The sequence below is a fragment of the Salvia hispanica genome, chromosome 2 (genome assembly GCF_023119035.1).
Source record: "Salvia hispanica cultivar TCC Black 2014 chromosome 2, UniMelb_Shisp_WGS_1.0, whole genome shotgun sequence".
Lineage (NCBI taxonomy): Eukaryota > Viridiplantae > Streptophyta > Magnoliopsida > Lamiales > Lamiaceae > Salvia > Salvia hispanica.
Genome location: NC_062966.1, coordinates 34,698,000 through 34,718,784, shown reverse-complemented (window position 1 = coordinate 34,718,784; position 20,785 = coordinate 34,698,000). Strand labels below are relative to the sequence as shown.

Below are 20,785 nucleotides of genomic sequence, written 5' to 3'. Positions count from 1 at the left end.
AAATAACTCTATACTAATTCCTATCAATCTTTAGCACGTGGATAAATAATAGATTTGTCTGTGACAATAAAAAAATGCACAAGTGTAAAAATCTTGGCCAACAATATACAACACTATATACAACAATTTTTTCTAATAACAACACCTCTTAAAATAACGCATACATCCATTCCCTAACAATCGTTTGTATACGTGGACGAATAATAATGTCGTGCAATAAAAAATGCAAGTGTAAAAATCTCAGCCAACAATATATAACACTGTATATAATAATTTTTTACAGAGAATATCCAAAGCGATTGTTGTATAAGATTTATAATATTGTTGTATACGTGGTGTCGCGGTCTCGTTATTTTAACGCAAACTTACAGTAGCATCTTTATACAAGTTGAGTAAATACGTTGAAACTTGAAACCCAATTGTTGTTCAGTTAATGAATGGCCAATCCCCACCTCTGTCTCGCACGCTCAAACACCTATTCTCCGCCACCGCGCCGCAATGCGAGTACCTACTACACCGCTGCGCCACCACCGCCGAATCCCTTCCCACCACCAAGAAGCTGCACGCCCACATCACTACCTCCGGCCTCCTCTCCTCCCATTTCCTGTCCCTACTCACCTCCGCATACGCCCTCTGCGCCCATCTCCACTACGCCTGCAAACTGTTCGACCAAATGCCCAAACCAACCATCATCGCCTACAAAGCCATCATTAGAATGCACACCGAAACCGGCCACCCTCGCCGCGCCCTCCAACTGTTCGTCGATATGCACGGCTCGGGCCGTCACCGCGCCGACGAGTACACCTACCCATTTGTGATCCGGGCTTGTAGGGATTTAGTGCTGCTTGAGCTAGGAATGGTGGTTCACGGCCTCACAGTTAAGACCAGCTTCGTGTTGAACACTTTTGTGGGGAATTCTCTGATTGCAATGTACCTGAGCTGTGGGGATAGGGATAGAGCTACGGCCGTGTTTGATTCGATGGAGGACAGAACTGTCGTTTCATGGAACACGATGATTAGTGGTAGCTTTCGGAATGGCAGAGCGAGGGAAGCTCTGGCGCTTTATGGAGAATGGTTGATGATGGCGATGGAGAAAACGACGTGGAGGTTGATTCTGCTACGATTCTCTCGGTTTTGCCTGCGTGTAGCTCGCTCAAGGACTTGGAGCAGGGAAGGAAAGTTCATCGGCTGATAATGGATAGAGGCATTGGTAAAAGATTGGCTGTTCAGAATGCTTTGGTTGATATGTATGTCAAGTGCGGGAGCATGGAGGAAGCTCGTCGTGCCTTCGATGGTATGGTGGAGAAGGACGTTGTGACGTGGACTACTATGATCAACGGGTACACGTTGCATGCGGATGTGGATCTTGCGTTGGAAATGTGCAGATTGATGCAGTGTGAAGGTGTGAGGCCTAATGAGGTGACACTGGCTTCACTTCTGGCGATGTGCGCCGCTTTGCCTGATTTGAAGCTCGGGAAATGCTTGCACGGATGGGCGATCCGTCACCATGTTGATTGTGCTGAGAATGTGGAGACTGCGTTGATCGATCTTTACGCCAAGTGCAATTCTTTTGGATTGAGTTTAAGGGTGTTCTCTAGGACTTCTCAGAGAATAACTGTGCCATGGAATGCGATTCTCTCCGGTTGCATTCACAACAAGATGGGTGGAGAAGCTATCAGCCTTTTTAACCGGATGATGCAGGTGGGGGTGAAGCTCGATGCAGCGACATGGAAGAGCCTCCTCCCTGCGTCGCAGCTGAGGCAGATCTCCGCCAGGCGAGCAACATACACAGCTACCTGGTGAAGTCGGGGTTTCTGGGGAAACCGGACATTATCACCGGCATGATTGACATTTACTCTAAATGTGGGAGCTTAGGGCATGCTCATGAGCTCTTTGATGGGCTCTGTTCGAGGAACAGAGACATTGTGTCGTGGAGTGCGATAATAGCTGGCTACGGGAAGCACGGGCGTGGGGAGATGGCTGTTTCGATGTTCAATGAGATGGTGCAGTCAGGGATCAGACCTAATGAAGTCACTTTTACCTGCGTGCTGCACGCCTGTGGCATGCCGGATTGGTTGATGAAGGTTTGAATCTGTTTAACTTCATGAAGCAGAATTGTCAGGAATGTGTGAGAACATATCACTATACTTGCATTGTGGATCTACTTGGGCGTGCTGCTCGGCTTGATGAGGCGTATCAGTTGATTAAGGCCTCGCCGTGTGGGGGAGCCACTCCGTCTGGGGGCGTTGCTTGGCGCCTGCGTGATACACGTGAACGTGCAGCTCGGGGAGATTGCGGCACGGAGGTTGTTTGAGTTGGAAGCGGAGAACACTGGGAATTATGTGTTGTTGGGGAATATTTACTCTGCAGTTGGGAGGTTTGATGATGCTGAGAGAGTGAGACAGATGATGAATAGTATTGGATTAGTTAAAGCTCCTGCTAATAGTAGTGTCATCTAAGTTGTGAGATACTACTTCCATTTTCTTTCTCTAACTTGCAAATTTGCAAATATATTATCACATAATATTCGTGTTCTGTTGTCATATTAATGTTATTGGTGTTTTAATTTGTGTAAGAAAAAAGCAATTTGGAAAACAAAGCATCTCTATATTAATAATATTTCGGCTAATCGTACAGAGTGGAGAAAGGAAGTGAGAATTTGTTCGATTCAAAATTGAGGAACAAATCCTAAAATCGACTGTAGTCTATGAATAATCAAGAGCTACGATTCGAATGAGAAAATGGTATGTACAATTAAATTAGTTCATCAAACAGATCTTCAGAGGCTAAACCAAGCTACCTCAGGTGGCAGAAGCACCAACTCCAGCTCCCAAGCCATGCTTCTTGGCCATTGAAGCATGTTTCTGACCAGCAATGTGATAGTTGAAAACCGTGTCGCTGTTGCAGATCACGTTGCATATGTTGCATGCACGCACGGCAGTAGCTTCCGCTCCTCCTTCCAAAACTTTCCTTCTTTTTGTTTCCAGATCTTCAGTTCGAGCAACTGCTTTCTTCCGAGATTTTGTGGGTTTGGTTATTGCTGGATTCTCTGGTGGTCCGATGATTGGTTCACCTGTAGAAGTTGAAGGTAGAACGTGACTGGAAACGGGAGCCGGAGCTGGTGCTGGGACAGGCAGAGATGTGGTAGTAGCTATAGTGGCAGGAGGAGGGCCTGCAGTGCTAGTAATTGCGGAGATGGGGGCTGCTATGACAGGTGCGTATATAGTTTGAGCTGCTGCTCCTAATTTTTTAAGATTTTTGAGGTGCTTCCTCCCCAATTTATGCTGGTCAAGAACACCTTTGCTGTTACAGTCGACTTTGCACACCTCACACCAAGCAGACTGCACGACCGTCGTCGTCTTCTTAGGGGCTTTTTTCCTGATTTGTCCTCTTTGTACTTGAATTGCTGGATTAGGCGTGCTTACACCCTACAACCACAAAACGAACTGATTGATTCTAATTTGAAGTAGAAAGGGTAGGAATTAAACATTATAGAGATACATCATTTAGCATAATGAGAGTGATTTAAGAAATGCATGAAGACGATAACAAACTTGATTCACAGAAACAGCTCACCACTACGGTCACTGATAATTATGTATTTACAAGTTAACACAGATTCATCGCATTTTATTTGTCCCCCTCTGCCAATCTAAGTGTTCTCAAACACAATCTATACCTTCCCAAAGTATAGCAGTCGGGAACTAGTATAACTTTTCTATATGTCCGACATTTTCTTTTTAATATGGAGATCTTTGAGGATCATATTCAAGCATCATCCAGCAATTTATCTAAAGCTCATATGATTGACACTATTTCAGAACATTCAACATAGTAGGATGCAATCTGTATGTTTTGATAAAATTACAGTTGCTCTGAAGCAAATATACCACCCTACCTCATCTTCAAAATCCAATGTGGGAAGTGCATTACAATAAGACACATCCAATAGTAAATCTAGTATTTAGGGACATCAGATGTACTAGATGATTTACTAGCATTCAATAAGACTGATTTAAGAATCTTCCACTCTCAAGTTACTTAAACAACTTTTCATGAATGCATAATCCTATAATAAGTTCCAAGTAATATAGGCATCACCACCATTTCAAATAACCCCTAGTATTCCAAGTGACAAAAAACCCTTCACTCATATTCTTCTAGAAAGGGATGCATCTAGGATGTTTCTTGACTGCAACAACTAACTCTATCCAATCTTACAACATCTTTCCAGGACGATGATAATCTCGACCCCCCCCAAAGACACAAACAAATTAGGTTGCTGAAGTGTAAAATCCCTATAATTATCAGAACAGTTAGTGTAGTGGCCTCACCAAAACGTTTTAAACAATTTTTTCACTGTTTTCTTTCCATCAAGAAACCAATAACAGTAATTCGGATATCTTGATTCACCATGCCAAGACTCATGTGGTGACAGGGAAATGTACAGTAAGATCAATATTCAAAAACTTCCTTTTAAGTAGCTTCTCAAGCAAAAGCAATTCAGTTATAAAAAACCGTATAATACACAATTGGCCGGAACGATGAATGAGAATACAACTCCAATTCCCGCAAAAATGATTAGATATTCTAAAATGTGCGAGAGAGAGAATGAGAGCACTTACAGCGGCATATGGAGTCGCACCATATTGCTGGATAGCAGCTATCCATCTCGCATTTTGATCCGGATAATAAACAGCCGGAGCCGCAGCCGCATCTGCAACCTGCTGAGCCTCGTAACTCGGTTGCGGCACGTAGTTGACAGGCGGCGCGTAGGTCACTGCTGCTGGCGGCGCGTAGATCACGGGCGCCGGCGGATCAACGCCCGGCGGGTGAGGCTGAGGAGGCAGAAAATAACCAGTATGGGAAGCGACATTTGATTGTTGGTAGGGACCGGGGACGAGATTCGATTGTTGGTAGGGATTGGGGGCTAGATTTTGAGAGTAAGGCAGTGAGTGATTGGGGGCGTGCAGCACTGAGAATTCAGGATTAGGGTTAGGGTTTTGGTTTTGCTGAATTTCAGCCCAATTTGGGTAATTCATGGCGATGGAAAATCGGTGCTATAATAATACAATAAAATTGAACTGAAATTCTACCATAACCTCTCATTATACTCTCATTTCTACCATTGCAGCTGTCTACTAATTTCACCTCTCTTTCTCTCTTTGCATTTTTACCCTTTAAAGACTAATTGGCCAAATATAATTCAAAATCAACTTATGAGCACTATTTTTTATTACTTAGTAACATTCGATACGCACGATTTATCGTCTCTAAACATTTCTTTCTTTTTGTTTACAATAGAATTAGAGCTTGTAAAGATCCACAACCACTTTCATATAATCAAGATTCAAGCATGTTTCCTCCCAACTCAACAACTTCAACATGGTTTGAACAAACTCTAAATGCAAATGTACATTGATAAAAACTGATAAAGAAAAAACACTGTTTTATTTATTGTATGTGAAGAATATGTGCAATTTTGCAAAAGAGCTAACAATCAAGAATTGGAAAGATTTCACCAAATCACAGCCACTGCATCCATCTCAAGTAGTGAGCTGCAGCGCCTCATGCTCGCAGCTCCCTCAACGAGCCACGAGCTGATCCCCCCGACCCCATCTCTTGCTCGACCCAATCAGAGCTCATAGCCCTATGCTTCTCCTCCACCATTTCAAGATCAGCTCCATTTTCACAAGACTCATCATCACATCCATTGCTTTCAATACCATCTTTCAAGAATCCCTCATCACACACAAGATCAACTCCCATTCCATTTTCAAATTCAGACACATTTGATGCAACAACACCTCCAGAGTGATCAGAATCCGAGATGAGCTTCGAGAAACTTCCACACCCCTAGAGAGCATCACCAAGCACCTAGCAGCCTCCTCTGCCTCCTCAGCCTCAGAGGCACTACAACAAGAAGCATCCACGCCCGAAACCGAAGGATTCGCACTCACAGTGCCCTTATACTTGATCTCGGATCTCTTCCTCCGAACCGGGCAGAAACTCTCAACAACAACACTGGACACCTTCTTAGTAGAATGGCTCTTCATGTGACCAAACACAGCCCTTATGGATTCAAACCCTCTGCCACATTCCTTGCACAAATGCACCTCCTTCTTGTTCTTGATCGAATGGAACCTCATGTGGCCCGAAAGAGCCCTCAACGAGGCGAATTCCTTGCCGCATTCTCTGCAAGAATTCGTTGTCTTTGCAGTAAGGGCGTGTTTGCTCTCATCACTATCTCCAAATTCTTCCACACAGTTGGGATTCACAGCTGATTTCTTGGAAGCCAAATGAGCCCTCATATGGCCTCCCAAAGACTTCCCACTAACGCAGGGTTTGCTGCAGATTCTGCACACGTATCTCTGTTCTTCGACTTGCCCCATTTTGGTCCAAGAAATGAAGAAATTTGTCAAGATGACTCGATTGTGGCGAAGCCAAGCATCGCATTGGGAAAAAAAGATGAAAGCTTTGATCAGAAACAGAGAGATTAGTCGAGAATCGGGTCAGCAAAAAGTGGTCTTTTGGGGAATGAGAGAAGAAGCAATCAACAAATACAAGATCTGGTGGTGAGAGGGAAAGGCTCAAATCAAGACAGAGAGAGGTGTTAAAGGGGCTGTATGGCGGTGGACATGTGTATATATGCTCAACAAAATTGAGGAATGAAACTGCATTTCCTTCTCTCTCTCTCAAGAACCATGAGAAATTGTATGGCTATGGAAGCATTGCATGTAAGCAAAGACACGAGGAACAGACTATACTCGCTGGAAAGTGGAATAATCTTCATTTTTTTCAAATCTTGAAAGGAAAAAGAAATTTGATTAGGGGCTATTTTAGGAGTTGAAATGTATATTCACTTGAATTGTTATTATATCTTATTTGAGTGGAGAAACAAATTCATAGAAGCTTGTGGAATACGAAAAGATCCTTTCTTGATTTTATTTTATGTTATTCATTAATATCACATATCTCAAAAGAGGTAATTTGATATCGATTCTGCAATGAGACTTTAAGAGGCCATACCAAAATATTACTCTGAGAATTTGAAATATAATTATAGGGTCTAGTTATTGTTAATTTAGCTAGAATTTACTAGACATCTTAACTTTGATCTGCCTAAGGAGTATTAATTCTTCTCACCATTTAAAGTTACATTTATCTTTTATCATGGCTATTGTGCACTTGAGCAGTTTGGATTGGAAATTAGTATTGATATTTTACATATGAAAGAGTGTAAGTTTAATAGCTTGTTCCAATTGGACTTTTTCATACAAAATAGTGTGTTTTATTTTTAATTGAAATTGTGGTGATTTTTACAAACAAATTAAAAGTAGTGATCATATAAAGAATAGAGAGAGAGTGAGAGATTCAAAGTATGGAAGAAGGAAGAAATGAGTAATACAAGTGTAAACAGATCATAAATTTAGGCCAAATATCAAGATCTTCCAACTAAGAAAAGGCCTTTTAACAGAAAAACTCAGAAACTGATCCTCAGTGTTTAAATGGAGCAAACAAAACCCCTCCAAAAACAGGAAGAGAAAAAAATGATTATATAGTTAAAAAACAAGAATATAGAAGTTCATATCCTGCCTCAGCAGCTTCCTCCAATCCAGATCATTCATTTATGCACAAGCGGGCATGTCTTTGAGCCAAGCATCCAGCGGCTTCCCGATCGAGTAGACGATGAAACCGATTTCCCTCAGCTTGTTCGCATCCACCACGTTCCTCCCGTCAAACATGAACGCCGGCTTCTGCATGTTGTCATATACCCTCTGGAAATCGAGCTTCTTGAACTCATCCCACTCTGTCAGGATGCACACCGCATGAGCGTCCTTGGTCGCCGTATGCATCCCACACGCAGTGCACCTTCTTCTTGGTGGTGGGGCTCATCGGCTGCAGGTGGAGGGTGATCCCAGTCGAACTTATTCATCGAGAGGTCGCGTTGGATCTGGTCCTCTGTCACCTGAGGATCGTAGATGCTCAGCTGGGCCTTGTCACCGAGCAGGCCCTGGCAGACGTCAATGGCAGGAGTCTCTCTCGTGTCACCGGTGTCTTTCTTGAAGGCAAACCCCAAGATGGCGACTTTCTTGTTCGCAACCGTGTTGAACATGGATGAGACAATACGGTTACAAAACGGCTCTTTTGATAGTCGTTGATCTTGATGACTTGCTTCCAGTATTCTGCGACCTCAGGAAGGCCGTTGCATTCGCAAATGTAGACCAAGTTGAGGATATCCTTCTGGAAGCAAGACCCGCCAAAGCCCACACTGGCATTGAGGAACTTGGGGCCAATTCTTGAGTCCGTGCCAACAGCATATGCCACTTGGGAAACATCTGCTCCGGTAGCCTCGCACAGAGCGGACATGGCATTGACAGATGAGATCCTTTGGGCCAAGAATGCGTTAGCAGCCAGCTTTGAAAGCTCAGCAGACCACAGATTGGTGGTGAGAATGCGATCTTCAGGAACCCAATGGGCATAAACATCCTTCAATGCTTTAACAGCCTTGAATCCTTCTGGGGTTTCCGGCCTCCAATGAGAACCCTGTCTGGGTTAAAAAGATCTTGAATTGCAGTCCCTTCAGCAAGGAATTCCGGGTTCGATAGGATCTGGTAGTTTATTCCCTTGCTGTTGTGAGTCAAGATTTTCTCAATGGCCTCAGCAGTTTTGACAGGCACCGTGGACTTCTCGACCACAATCTTGTCCGACTTAGACACATCAGCAATCATGCGGGCAGCACTCTCCCAGTAAGTCAAGTCTGCAGCTTTGCCTGCTCCAAGACCCCTAGTTTTGGTGGGAGTATTAACCGAGACAAAGACTATGTCAGCCTCAAAGACGTGTTTCTCAACATCTGTGCTGAAGAACAGATTCTTGCCACGGCAGTGCTTCACCACATCATCAAGCCCTGGCTCGTAGATGGGAAGCTGATCACTGTTCCATGCACTGATACGAGGGACAGAAATGTCAACTACAGCAACCTCGATATCAGGACACTTGTATGCGATCACGGCCATGGTAGGGCCTCCCACATATCCAGCCCCAATGCAGCATATCTTCACCATTTTTCCTTTGTTTTAGTACCCTGGAAAAGCAAAACTCCTTATCAGATTACACACTCTAGCAGAATTATCAAAACTCTGGGAAAAGAAAATCTTTAAAAGAATTCTACTTATAGCTATCAGAGTCAGAAATTTACATGCATATAGAGAGAGCATTAAGGTGATTGGTAGCAGCATTGCATAAGCACAAACTAAGCTAATATGAGCTTACATAGTTCAACAAACCATATACTGATCCAACAGTTATGTTAATAAAGAAGCTGTTTTCACACAAGAGAAAGGGCAACTGACCATCCCGGTTTCTGTTTTCATAATTCAATCAAACAGTGTTTTAGTTAGTAGTTTCCACTTGATCGCAAGCTCGATCCAAATTTACCAGAACGCTGGAGTGTTTTAAGGATCAGATCTGATGTATTTCAAAACGAATTTACTCAATCTGAACAAAAGATCCTACATATAAACTATAATAACTTGAATCACTTGATCAGATCTACCTAAAACACACACTGCATGTTATGCCATCAGCTCCAAAAAGTCCAATACGTGAAATTTAAGCTAAAACCATACGCCATCGGAAGCAAGACTTTCACAAATCTCGTCAAACTAGCATAAATCTACTAAAACTCAACAAATCAATCAGAAATTCATATGCAGCCGTATACGGAATCAGTCAAAATGCAATAACACTCAAATCACGAGAAATGCGAGCAGCTGCGTTTCAGATCAGACGCGGACAGCACAAAACTAGACCTTCAAATTAATCTAGGAACCCCTAACTCACATTCGCCAACGCAAAAATTCATCAACACGCACAATTCGCCAGCACAAAATAACAGATTCAATAAAAACGCAAAATCAATGAATCTCTCACACTACAACAAACGAAGAATTCACCTCCGGATGGCGCGATCCGTTTCCTATGAGGAGAGATCTGCAAAGTGGAATGTGAGTCCGAAGGAATTAAGAATTTCTTAGGAAGACATACAAAGCGGGAGCTTTATATATAGTCGATTGGTGTTACAAGATCTGCACCGGACATCGACGTGAAAAGACAAAACCACCCTTCCACCCACAGCTTCTGGGAAGGAGAAAATGTGGAAAACACTCTTTCGCCGAGGTCTTGAAATACCGAAATTGCCCCTGTGAGGTAGTGGTGGAGTGGTGGTGTATAGGTGTACGCGTTTTAGGTGGCGGTGCATGTACGGTACAACGCTTCTCCGGTTGTACACTACGCTTCGTGGATGGTGCTCCGTTGTTGAAATGTCGAAATGAATAAATGTTGTTTATTTAGCTAATGCAGATCTTGATTTTTACACCTTATTCTAGTGTGATTATGAAGTCTCTTGTTGTATGATTTATTATTTGTTCGATTAAATTGTACTACATACTAACACAACTTCCTCTCTTTTTTTTTTTACAATACCATTTAAAATCTTATATTCAAAATAGTACTCCTAATATTTACTTACTGAAATTTAGTGAAAAATTGAAAATGATGTGGCTATCGAAAAATCACACATGGACCAGTCAATCAGTCATTTGCTAGGCATTGTCACAATACTATGGAGTACCGGATTTTTAACGTGTATGACTAGTTTATGTGTACTAGTAGTTTGATAGTTACATACTTAGTATTTAGTTTAATCAAAAAAGTAGATTGTTATTGTAAACCACAAATTGTAAAGATATGCTAAAACTAAAATCTTGTTATGAATTAGGAAAATGATTAAATTAATAATATGTTGTCTTAAAATGAAATCACCATTTGTTTCAAATAAAAAAGGGTAATATGAGTTTTTTCCCTATTGGTTTTGAATTTGTTACCTTCAATGGCAGATTTTATTTAAGATGCAAAAATGTACTATAAAATGTGGTTACCATAATACTATCCCTTTCCACGTGACATGTTTTATAATGTTATATGGGGGAAAATATATATGTAGAGGGATTAGGGATATGCTTTAATCTTTGTAATTGGAAAATGAAAATAGCATTTTAACTTTTTCAATTTTATTCTCTACAAGAATGCATATGGAATGTTTGATGCTACCCATACTGGTTTAAAACTTTACATATATTTTGTTGCAGGGATAGAAAATGTGGTCCATAGATTGAAAACAAATTCAATGCGAAGATGTAATGTTTACTAATAGAAAATCAATTGAAATAGGTAGTTTTCTATTATAGCTAGCAAATATTGATCACATATGCTTCATTGTTAAATAATTTGGGGAGTATAAATTAACATGGTCTGATATTGTGAATTGATACTACTAGTATTAACTTATTTTCTAGAACCTCCACTATTATTTAATTTTTAGTAGTTACATGTAATTGATGTCTTGAAACCTAACGTTTTGGTTTTAAATTTTTTAAAGAGATTGCGCTAACTTGAAGATGAAATAAAGCTGATATTTGACTGCTAAATTTTGCATTTCTTGAAATTTAAGCTACAATGAAATAATTGGCTGGCGTTACTAAATTGGAGCTTTTCTTCATGATGAATTCATCATTATATTGTTTCTTCAAAAAACATGATTATTTTGCATTGCAAATGTGGACCCAATCAATCTCTTTTGGAAAAATTGAGTATAATCCCCCTATTTTAACCTTCTTCTGTTTTATCGTAAAAATTATTGATTTTATTTATTATAAACTTAATTATGAAAGGAGCTTCTCAATCTCGAGTTATAAATTTATTATTCAAATGAAAACTATAGGTTGAATCAAATGTCATGTCACTCATGTGTTCATAATATGGTATTATAGTTTAACATTTTATATTTGTATTTTGTTTTTCTGAAGAAATGAGGAGATTTCCTTAGTCCAAATAACAATCGTTACAAATTTGTTGGAGACATTATAGTAGTTTCAGAGAGGTAGGTTTTTAGAAAAGGATAAATAAAGTTTGACTCTCAAATTATGATAAGCTGTTTTACAAAATTGATTAAAGAGTCATAACCATACAACCAGACTATTAAGGTAACAAAATATTGATTCACCATATTAGAAAAATTTATTGTTTAAATTATTTTAAATTCTTTCAACCGTGCTATATATAGTTAGCTTTTTAGTGAGGTTGACTATGGCCTGTATGATGGTAATTCATTCTACGTATATGTCATAGTGTATAGTTGATATACATTGATTTTGGTATGTATCATAAGTATCGTCAATGTCAATATAAAAAATCATAATATTATTGTACTCAAATTTCACGATAAAGTATGATATTGTATCGAAAATTGCGGCATGCCAGAAATTTGATATTTTTAAACATTTTGATACGATAAGTGCGATACACATTTCAGTAAGGCTCTATATGAAAATTGTTTAATACGGAGCACTAGTAATAACAATAATGATGATATTTTTTGCTTAAAAATGAAGAATGGTAAGATTTGAATACGAAATATGTTTGTTACTTCCTCCATCAACTTATACTTTTGTCATTTTCAATTCGCTACCAATAAAATTGCTATTTACTTTTACTATTTTTAGTAATAAACCCACACATTTCACTAATTTTATCTTACTCACATTTTATTATAAAATAAAACTAATAAAAGTATATCATTTTTCATAATCTTTTTACTAGAAATTCTAAATGGTCAAGCAAATTCAAAATGTAATAGGAGTATCAACCATTATCAAGAAATGCATGACAAAGTTTATTGAATTGTTCTTATTTTATTTTTTGATCACATCATTATCCTATTCATAACCAATCATTATTTTAATTGCATGACTATTATTATAGCAAGCCAAAAATCCAAAACACAACGGCAATGTAAAACGCATAAATCCGACGGTTCAAATTCACGGGAATATTCAAAATAATCAATCCAACGCTCCAAAATCAAATCATTGAAACTAGCCGTTGTGAACAGAGCGTGAGCTCCAACATTATTTTCTTCATTTCCTCCCATTTTCCTTCGCAAATGAACTATCAATTTCACTCTGTAAATCCAGCAAAAATCTTGTCTCTCAAGAAACCGAGTGTTTGAGTAATTTTCCGGTGAATTGAATTTCCCCATGGATTCAAGCTCGAAATCCGGCGGCGCGGTTACTCCAGCGAAAGAGAAAATCGCCCGATCGAAGTCCGAGAATGTAAACCCTAACGTGAAGTTCTCGAATTCACCACTGATCACCAAATCCGAAAGGAGCGCCAAGAAATCTGCCTGCAGAAACGCAACCTCCAACCCTAAGCAGTTGATTATGGCCTCGCCGTCGCCGAAGAAGAAGATTCGAGAGAGGAAGTTCGTGATCGCGAAGAAGAGGGTGCGCAACCAAGATCAGGGTTCCCTGGGCACTGCGGCGGGGGCTTGTGACAAGTGTAAGAAGGCGACAGGTAAATTGAAGTGCTTGTGTGTGGCGTATGAGAGTCTGCGGGCTTCTCAGGAGGATTTTTCAAAATCGGGATGAAATCGAAGATGAGGTTTCTGATAAACTAGAGGATTTCGATTTGATGTCTCGGGAGGAAGGCCTAAATGTTGAGAAGAAATTGAGGGGGATGGAGCCTTATCAGACAAGGTTGATGTTGATGAGTCCACAGAGAATGATGATGGGGGTGTAAAGAGGAGTCGGGATAGGTTGTTGGAAGAAGCAAAAGTGCGAGTACGGACGCCAGGGTCTGGCAGGGTGATGAATTTGGTGAAGGAATTTGAGAAGCTTACGACGTTCAAATTGGGGAATTCTGAGGAAAATCATGTGGAGGAGGCGGAGAATGATAAAGTTGGTATAGATTTGGCATCGGATGGACTGGAGCCACCACCTAAGGCTCCAGAGACACAGGTTTCATCTTCTTCGTTCTGTCCATCGATTTTTCAGCTGACATCAGAGAGCTTAGGACTTGATCCTCGTCGTTCATATTCATTAGACAGCAATGATGGAAGGTTAGTCAGTGTTATAACTCAGATATAGTTTAATGATTACATAGATAATGTTCCTTTGTGTATTATTTATCCTGTTTTGTTACATAGATAGTGTTCCAGTTTTGGGTCTCAACTAATATATGTGCCTTTGCAGTAGTGTTGCAACCATGACGACTGCTGGTGGTCAAAAAAGCAGGCGAAGTGTGAGAACTTTAGATCTTAACTTGTCTTATGTGGCCAATTGTTTCTAGATTTGTGGTGTTCTTATATTTTTTTCACATGTGCAGAGCACGAATCAGCTGCAAATCGTACTAGAAGACTCTGGAAGAGAAGCAGCGGAAAGTAACCTCTCTAAAGCCTTTCATGCTTAGAACAGAGGTATATGTCTTCCACCATAGTCTGACTGATGGCTGCCTGCTACTATATGTAATTTGTAAAAGACTGAATGGTGGTAACTAAGCAGAGAGAGATGAAATTAAATTTGTTTTACTGTTAGAGGAGTCATCTTGTTGGGCTTCTTAACTAAATAACTAATTAATAAGTTCCTTGCACATATGCATTTTGATTCTTCATGCCAAGCAGATAATGGTGATAAAGGTTTGAGCATATTTTTGAGAAGCCAGTTGAGTTCTATAGTTAAGATGCTAAAAGTAGAGGCAACGGTTGAATCACTTGGTTCTATTTAAAGCAGGACTGAGTGTGATCATGAAATTGATTGCCTCTTAAAAAGATGCTTGATGTGTTCAGCCGATTGCTTTCCACTAATTGTTTGCATCTCTTTACATAACTCAAAAATTGGCAATTTCCCTACTGCAGGAAAGAGGAAAATGCAAGGAAGAAGTATTCCTGAAAAAGTTACAGCAGATGATTGAAGAAGAGGAGAAGATGAAGGTACCCATAGCGCAAGGTCTACCTTGGACAACAGACGAACCCGAGGTAAAGCTTTTATGGATATCTTTTGCTCAAAAGCATTGACAGCTTCACAGAGCTAATGATAGGCTAATGTTGGCATGGCATTATTGTTAAGAGGAACTCATATATATTAATGCTCTCAATATCATGTTTATAGGTTGTGTTACATTCTTGTATTAATATGTAGGTCAAGATCTAGCTATAGTTTTCTCGTGAATATGAAAGTTGTTTTCAGTCATGCTCAAAATATTTAGGCCATACACAACTTTCTGTTAACCATTCAATAAATCTGAACTTGTTATTATCTCAGTGTTTGGTGAAACCTCCAGTTAAAGAAGTCACAAGTCCAGTTGACCTCGTGTTGCACAGTGATGTGAGGGCTGTAGATCGATCTGAATTTGATCATCAGGTATTTTTATTGAATCAAACTGAAATCTATTAACTCAAGTTATGAATGCAAGCATGTTGATTGATATGGGTCCCAATCTTGTGTGCTTTCCATCTACAATATCGCAGTTCTTTGATTTTTATTGTTACTCCTTTTAATTGCATAAGGTATTTTCAAAACTCCATACTAATTATGATTAGATATCAATACTAGTGAATAATAGGTCTCATCCCTCTTCATATGTGCTTAGTTTGGGGTTGGTTTCTCTTGAACTAAAGTGAAATATAATGAACAAGTTATGAATGCAAACATGTTCTATAGACTATCTGTGCCAGTCTTTTGTGTCTTTCGTGTCTTCCTGAATTGCTGTACACATATCAAAATTCTTTGATTTCAAATGTCACACTTGGTTTGCCTCTAATTTTTCTTTGCTTGGTTTCTCTTGGACTAGAGTGACATAAAATGAACTCAAACTCAATGAAAGCAAACATGTTAAAAAGCTGATGTTTGCATATCACAGTCCTTCAATTTTAAATGCCATACTTGGTTTGCTTCTCCTTTTCTGTTCTTGGATATTTGAGTGTGTTTTCCTACAAAGAATGACCAAATTTTATTGTCTTTTTAAAGGTTGCAATGAAAATGAATATGGTTGAACAGTACCGGATGGAAAGAGAGAGACAACAGAAGGTAACTAACTACAGAACTACATTGCAAAACTGTCAGTCAATATGAAGCTATTCTCTTTGAGATTGTTAATTGTCCTGGTTTTGCAGGAGGCAGAAGAAGAAGAAATCCGGAGGCTGAGGAAGGAGCTCATTCCGAAAGCTCAACCCATGCCATATTTTGACAGGCCCTTTGTCCCCAGAAGGTCCGAGAAGAACCCCACCATACCCAAAGAGCCCAAGTTCAACTTACCTCAGCAGAAGAAGACCAAATGTAACTTGTCTTTAGATGACTTCGTAGCGCATTGCCAGTGAACACAAGCAAATAGGAATTCATCTTTCTTGGTCATTCATTCCATCCGTTTGTATATGTTGCAATAATTTGTGAGAGGCTTGCAGTTTTGGGTGCTAAAAGATGATTGTTTGCTTGGCACAATGGTGTGCCAAATTTATTGATTTCTTCTTTCCTCCATTTCCTCTTATTCATCTTTAATCTTTCCCACATGTTTTCCTCTTTCTATCATATCTATATATACAAGAATTTTATATCATTTGATACTTCTCTCGTTCACTATATACACTATATCTATCATTTGAGGAGGATAGACAAACACCAAGTCACACAATTCGTTAGATTATAACATGACATATGGAAGGCGAAAAAGGACTAGAAAATATTTATGTTACACATGATCTATCTTTGTTCACTTTGAGGAATAAATGGACTATTCATTGTTTTCGTTTTTATACATGGTACATTATCATATAAAAAAGTAATAGTAAATTTTGATCATAAACATATGACCAAAATGCGAATTTGGTTCAAAACATTCACTGTTGAAAAACAAGTCTATAACAAGATAAAAATATGAAACTGCGATACTTTTGTATAAACGTTTGTGGTGACATTAAGTGCATAGGAAAATAACATATAAAATTATTTCCATACAATCAAATTAATGTACTTGTTCTAAATCATGCAATAGTTGCATACACAAAAGGCATTTACTACATGTAATAAATAGTGTAAAATCTTAATGATCAACACACTTGACTCTATTCGAGAAATGATATCTTTGGGCGATTGAATTTGAACGCAAGTGAGCGCTTCCATTCCACGTCGAAGATTCCTTTTTATCTATAAATTTCTCTCTCGTAACCTCTCTCCCTCTCGTGAAGACCGCTCTCCATCATTTCTTTTCACATGTACAACTTGGCAATTGCAACATCATTTTTTCATTCACAGACCTGTATTTCTTTCCTTCGAGCTTAAATAATGTATCTATTCCTTCCCAAGCTTCTTGATATTTGCTACCCCAATTTAATAATTTCATTGAAAATTTTAATCATCTTAACTAATTTCAATATAACTTTATTTTAGATCGCAGTTATTTGACCACCCATTTTTCACTCTCCAATAATGTTTTAATTTTCTTCATCACTATGGATGCTTAATATTGATAATAAACGCAAAAGTAAACATTGTCAGTGGAATCAGGATTTGCGCTCATCGAGCACTCAAATTAGTCCCTAGCATAACATTTCTCTACTCTATAATACTAACAAATAGTGTAAAATATTTATAACCGCACATCCAAAACAATCATTCATTTTTTTATCAATTTTAGTCCATCAAAAAATTACACAGAACCGGAGTAGTTGTTGCTAACTAGAAAATATATTAAGATGAAACTCAAACTCAAATGATCCAAGTACATCTCTTAGAAATTCAACAGCAAAAATTAATAGTAGTAAAAAAACGAAACATTTTAAACAAAAAATTGTTCAACCATATTCGCAATGAGGAAGTTCTCAACAGGCTAAAAACATAGCTAAAACATTAATCTATGGAGCAACAACAACAATTCTTCCAGCAACTTGATCGAGATCTCTTTGGCCGCTGGATGTGATCTTTCTCCCTCTGTTAAACAAATAATGCACAACAGAAAATTAGAGGATCACACATGCTACACCTAGCAAGACACTCCATGTTGCAGAATTCAAAGTTGAACCACCAAAGATACAAGAGATTTAAGTTACAAAGGGCACAATTAGGTATATGCTCTAGCACTGGATTATTTCATATTTCTGTATTTGCATTTACTATGCATAAAAAGATTTAGAACAAGTGACGGGGAGAACTGGACTGTCTAGGTAGCCAGACTCTTCTGCTACAAGGGAGATTGCAAATAAGTGAAATCAAACAGAACTTGACATGCACTTACCCCTTGAATCAACCTCAAGAATGTTCATGTTCTGTAGCTGCTGCAGAATGTGACGGGCAACGGCACCGCTGCTTTTGCCAAAATGGCGTGGACGGCTTCCATTCCTCTTGCTTCCGCCATAGATCCTACGGAAGGCACCAACTCCAAGACCTCCCTCAGGTATACCTTTCTAGCCATGGAAGCTGCAAAATCAAACCACTTATTATCAAGACAGCATTGTGAAACAGAACACCTAGCTAAATACCGTAAGATGGTGAACCTATTAGTAACATGGTAGGAGTAGTAAATAATGGGTATAATTACCACAACTTCACAAAAACATGACTATGTAACAACAAAAATAAAGTTATATGTAGAGGAGGTAATTACCGGCCCTAATGTAATACCAGTCGGGATCGTAAGGGGCAAGTTCTTTCAACACACCAGTTTTCACGATATCAGTCCACTCGGAAGCTCCATCTATAGTTAAAACAAATGATCAAATATGCTGCATAAGTATTCTTGAATCAAATTTGTAAACTATAAACAAAACTACGAACATTATCAATTTCGCTTCTCGAGAAATAAATATGCATCTCTTTAATAAAAGAGAATACTAGTACTATATTTACTCTACATCACAGTCTATACTATCTCACAGTGTCTCTCATCACACTTTATGTCCAGGGAAAGAGGTTTTCTAAAACCTACCAGCTACTAAAATAAAGCCTCCACATTGAATTCAATAAAAACGAATAATATTCAATAATTCCTTCAAGCATACAAATCACAACCTAAATTACGAAACAGATTAACGACAAGAAAAAATACATAAATTATAAATATGAAGCATCAAACAAGAAAATTGGGATATGACATCTTAAATCGTCAAAAAGGTAGAAAAAAGATTAACCTTGCCGGAGCGCTTGAGGTGGGCGGCGTAAGCTTTGACGAACTCGTGTGGAGAGACGTCCTTAACATTTTTCGCGGTAGCCATCGTCGGTGAGATCTGAAAATCTGGAGCTGCAGCTCACAATACTAATCTCGGATTCGCAAGGGTTTAGGAAATTAGGGTTGTTCCACATATTATATTTCTTCCCTCTGTAAATATCGGCCCGCTTTCAGTTTGGGCTTCGGCCCATTTTGGGACGGCTTTTAGTTTTAAATGGCTCAAAACAGATTTAAATTATTTAATTTTAACTTAAGGTGTCTTTTTCAAGATAAATCAACAGGCGTTTTTTTAAAAAAAAAAAAGAAAAAAGAGATTTCATACTCTACCAAGTCTAAGAAAAATAGTTTAGTTCTTTTTTATTTCCGTTCCATCCATCAAAAATATTCTCTATCTATACATGGTACTACTATATTTAATGAGGTGGATTTCATTTTCTTTATTATCAATACTTCAAACATTTTTTTATATATATCACTCTCTATCCTTTTACCAATTTTGCATTTAAAATTTGTGTTGTCCAATGTTAAAAATATTGTTCATGGACATAGGTAGGAAGTGTAATAGTTTCTCATTCATATTGTGGTCATAATGACTCGAAGATCTATTGACTAAAAAAATGTCTCATCTACAAAGATGTATTTAAACCGTCAATAAATATACTCTACTCATCTCCAAATAATAGTCTCTCTTTTTTCTCAATTTTTTGTTTGTCCTTATAAGGTGAGTCTCATAATCCAATAATACTCCAATAACATTTTTTTATAGTATTTCTCATACTTTACCAATTTTGCATTAAAACTTTGACGTTCCTTTAAGTCCCTACTAAGTCCCTACTTTTATGGTACAGTAGAAAGGAGTATAGATTCGGTTAGGGGAAACTTTGCTCTATTAGAGAATAGGAAACTTGAGTATCCAGTCCACTTGATTTGTTTCACTTTGCTCTATTATGTAACTTGTTACGTATAGTGTTATTTCTAACATGCTTGTTATCAAACCCCAATGCGCCCAGTGAACACAAGCAAAGGTCAGAAGAACCCCACTATACCCAAAGAGCCCAAGTTCAACTTACCGAAGAAGCCAAATGTAACATGTCTTTAGATGACTTTGTAGAAGAAGACCAAATGTAACATGTCTTTAGATGACTTTCGTAGCACATTACCAGAAACACAAGCAAATAGTAATTCATCCTTCATGGTCATTCATTCGATCCGTTTGTATATGTTGCAATAATTTGTGAGAGGCAGTTTTGGGAGCTAAAAGATAATGTTTTGCTTGGCACAATGGTGTGTCAAAGTTATTGATTTCATCTTTCCTCCAATTCTTTTCAAATCATCTTCACCCACATGTTTTTCTCTTTCTATCATATCTATATACAAGAATTTTATCATTTGATACTTCTCTCGTTCACTATGTAAGTATATCTTTCATTTGATGAGGATAGACAGACACAAGTCACACAATACTAATCATAAAGTAAGATTAAAAACAAAGTACTTTACTTTGTTCTAAATCATGTTCGTTGCATAGAAAGTTACTACATTTAAAACATGAAGAAAACAAGACCTTATCTCTCAGATAAATATAATAAAAAAACGAGCATTAAAAGACTACATCCCCAAACACAACCAATATTCATTTTTATCAATTTTAGCCACTCCATAAAAATCGAATCGAGTAGTTGTGGAGGCTAACTAGATAATATATTAGGATAAAACTGAAATGATCCAAGTA

The 20,785-nt window shown here is 38.5% G+C and overlaps 3 protein-coding genes and 3 pseudogenes across 3 annotated transcripts; 2 read left to right on the top strand and 4 right to left on the bottom strand.

Annotated features, from left to right (window-relative positions):
• The first annotated feature begins 393 nt into the window (after positions 1 to 393).
• On the top strand, positions 394 to 2,541 carry LOC125205123 (annotated as a pseudogene).
• Positions 2,542 to 2,586: 45 nt separating this feature from the next.
• Positions 2,587 to 5,155, bottom strand: LOC125205133 (dihydrolipoyllysine-residue succinyltransferase component of 2-oxoglutarate dehydrogenase complex, mitochondrial-like). The gene is made up of 2 exons (XM_048103947.1): positions 4,626 to 5,155; positions 2,587 to 3,428 (listed from the first exon to the last, which is right to left on the bottom strand). The coding sequence occupies exons 1-2, from the start codon at positions 5,040 to 5,042 to the stop codon at positions 2,802 to 2,804; spliced, it is 1,044 nt and encodes a 347-aa protein (XP_047959904.1). The 5' UTR covers positions 5,043 to 5,155; the 3' UTR covers positions 2,587 to 2,801.
• A 413-nt stretch (positions 5,156 to 5,568) lies between these two features.
• Positions 5,569 to 6,392, bottom strand: LOC125206865 (zinc finger protein 559-like). Its single transcript, XM_048106080.1, has 2 exons — positions 5,961 to 6,392; positions 5,569 to 5,856 (listed from the first exon to the last, which is right to left on the bottom strand). The coding sequence occupies exons 1-2, from the start codon at positions 6,390 to 6,392 to the stop codon at positions 5,569 to 5,571; spliced, it is 720 nt and encodes a 239-aa protein (XP_047962037.1).
• A 974-nt stretch (positions 6,393 to 7,366) lies between these two features.
• LOC125205129 lies at positions 7,367 to 10,044 on the bottom strand (annotated as a pseudogene).
• Positions 10,045 to 13,097: 3,053 nt separating this feature from the next.
• On the top strand, positions 13,098 to 16,370 carry LOC125206864. Its single transcript, XM_048106079.1, has 8 exons — positions 13,098 to 13,413; positions 13,564 to 13,957; positions 14,091 to 14,139; positions 14,252 to 14,314; positions 14,753 to 14,872; positions 15,159 to 15,257; positions 15,864 to 15,923; positions 16,010 to 16,370. The coding sequence occupies exons 1-8, from the start codon at positions 13,098 to 13,100 to the stop codon at positions 16,211 to 16,213; spliced, it is 1,305 nt and encodes a 434-aa protein (XP_047962036.1). The 3' UTR covers positions 16,214 to 16,370.
• Positions 16,371 to 17,557: 1,187 nt separating this feature from the next.
• On the bottom strand, positions 17,558 to 19,186 carry LOC125205141 (annotated as a pseudogene).
• Positions 19,187 to 20,785: the final 1,599 nt, after the last annotated feature.

What these genes read in the sequence shown, in the direction of transcription:
- LOC125205133 (XM_048103947.1), bottom strand. Translation starts at nt 5,042, where the DNA reads ATGAATTACCCAAATTGGGCTGAAATTCAGCAAAACCAAAACCCTAAC. An exon ending in GTGCGACTCCATATGCCGCT is followed by an intron (nt 3,429 to 4,625) that starts GTAAGTGCTCTC and finishes TTGTGGTTGTAG; the next exon opens with GGTGTAAGCACGCCTAATCC.
- LOC125206865 (XM_048106080.1), bottom strand. Translation starts at nt 6,392, where the DNA reads ATGGGGCAAGTCGAAGAACAGAGATACGTGTGCAGAATCTGCAGCAAA. An exon ending in AGATCAAGTATAAGGGCACT is followed by an intron (nt 5,857 to 5,960) that starts GTGAGTGCGAAT and finishes GATGCTCTCTAG; the next exon opens with GGGTGTGGAAGTTTCTCGAA.
- LOC125206864 (XM_048106079.1), top strand. Translation starts at nt 13,098, where the DNA reads ATGGATTCAAGCTCGAAATCCGGCGGCGCGGTTACTCCAGCGAAAGAG. An exon ending in CAAGTGTAAGAAGGCGACAG is followed by an intron (nt 13,414 to 13,563) that starts GTAAATTGAAGT and finishes AATGTTGAGAAG; the next exon opens with AAATTGAGGGGGATGGAGCC. An exon ending in TTAGACAGCAATGATGGAAG is followed by an intron (nt 13,958 to 14,090) that starts GTTAGTCAGTGT and finishes GTGCCTTTGCAG; the next exon opens with TAGTGTTGCAACCATGACGA.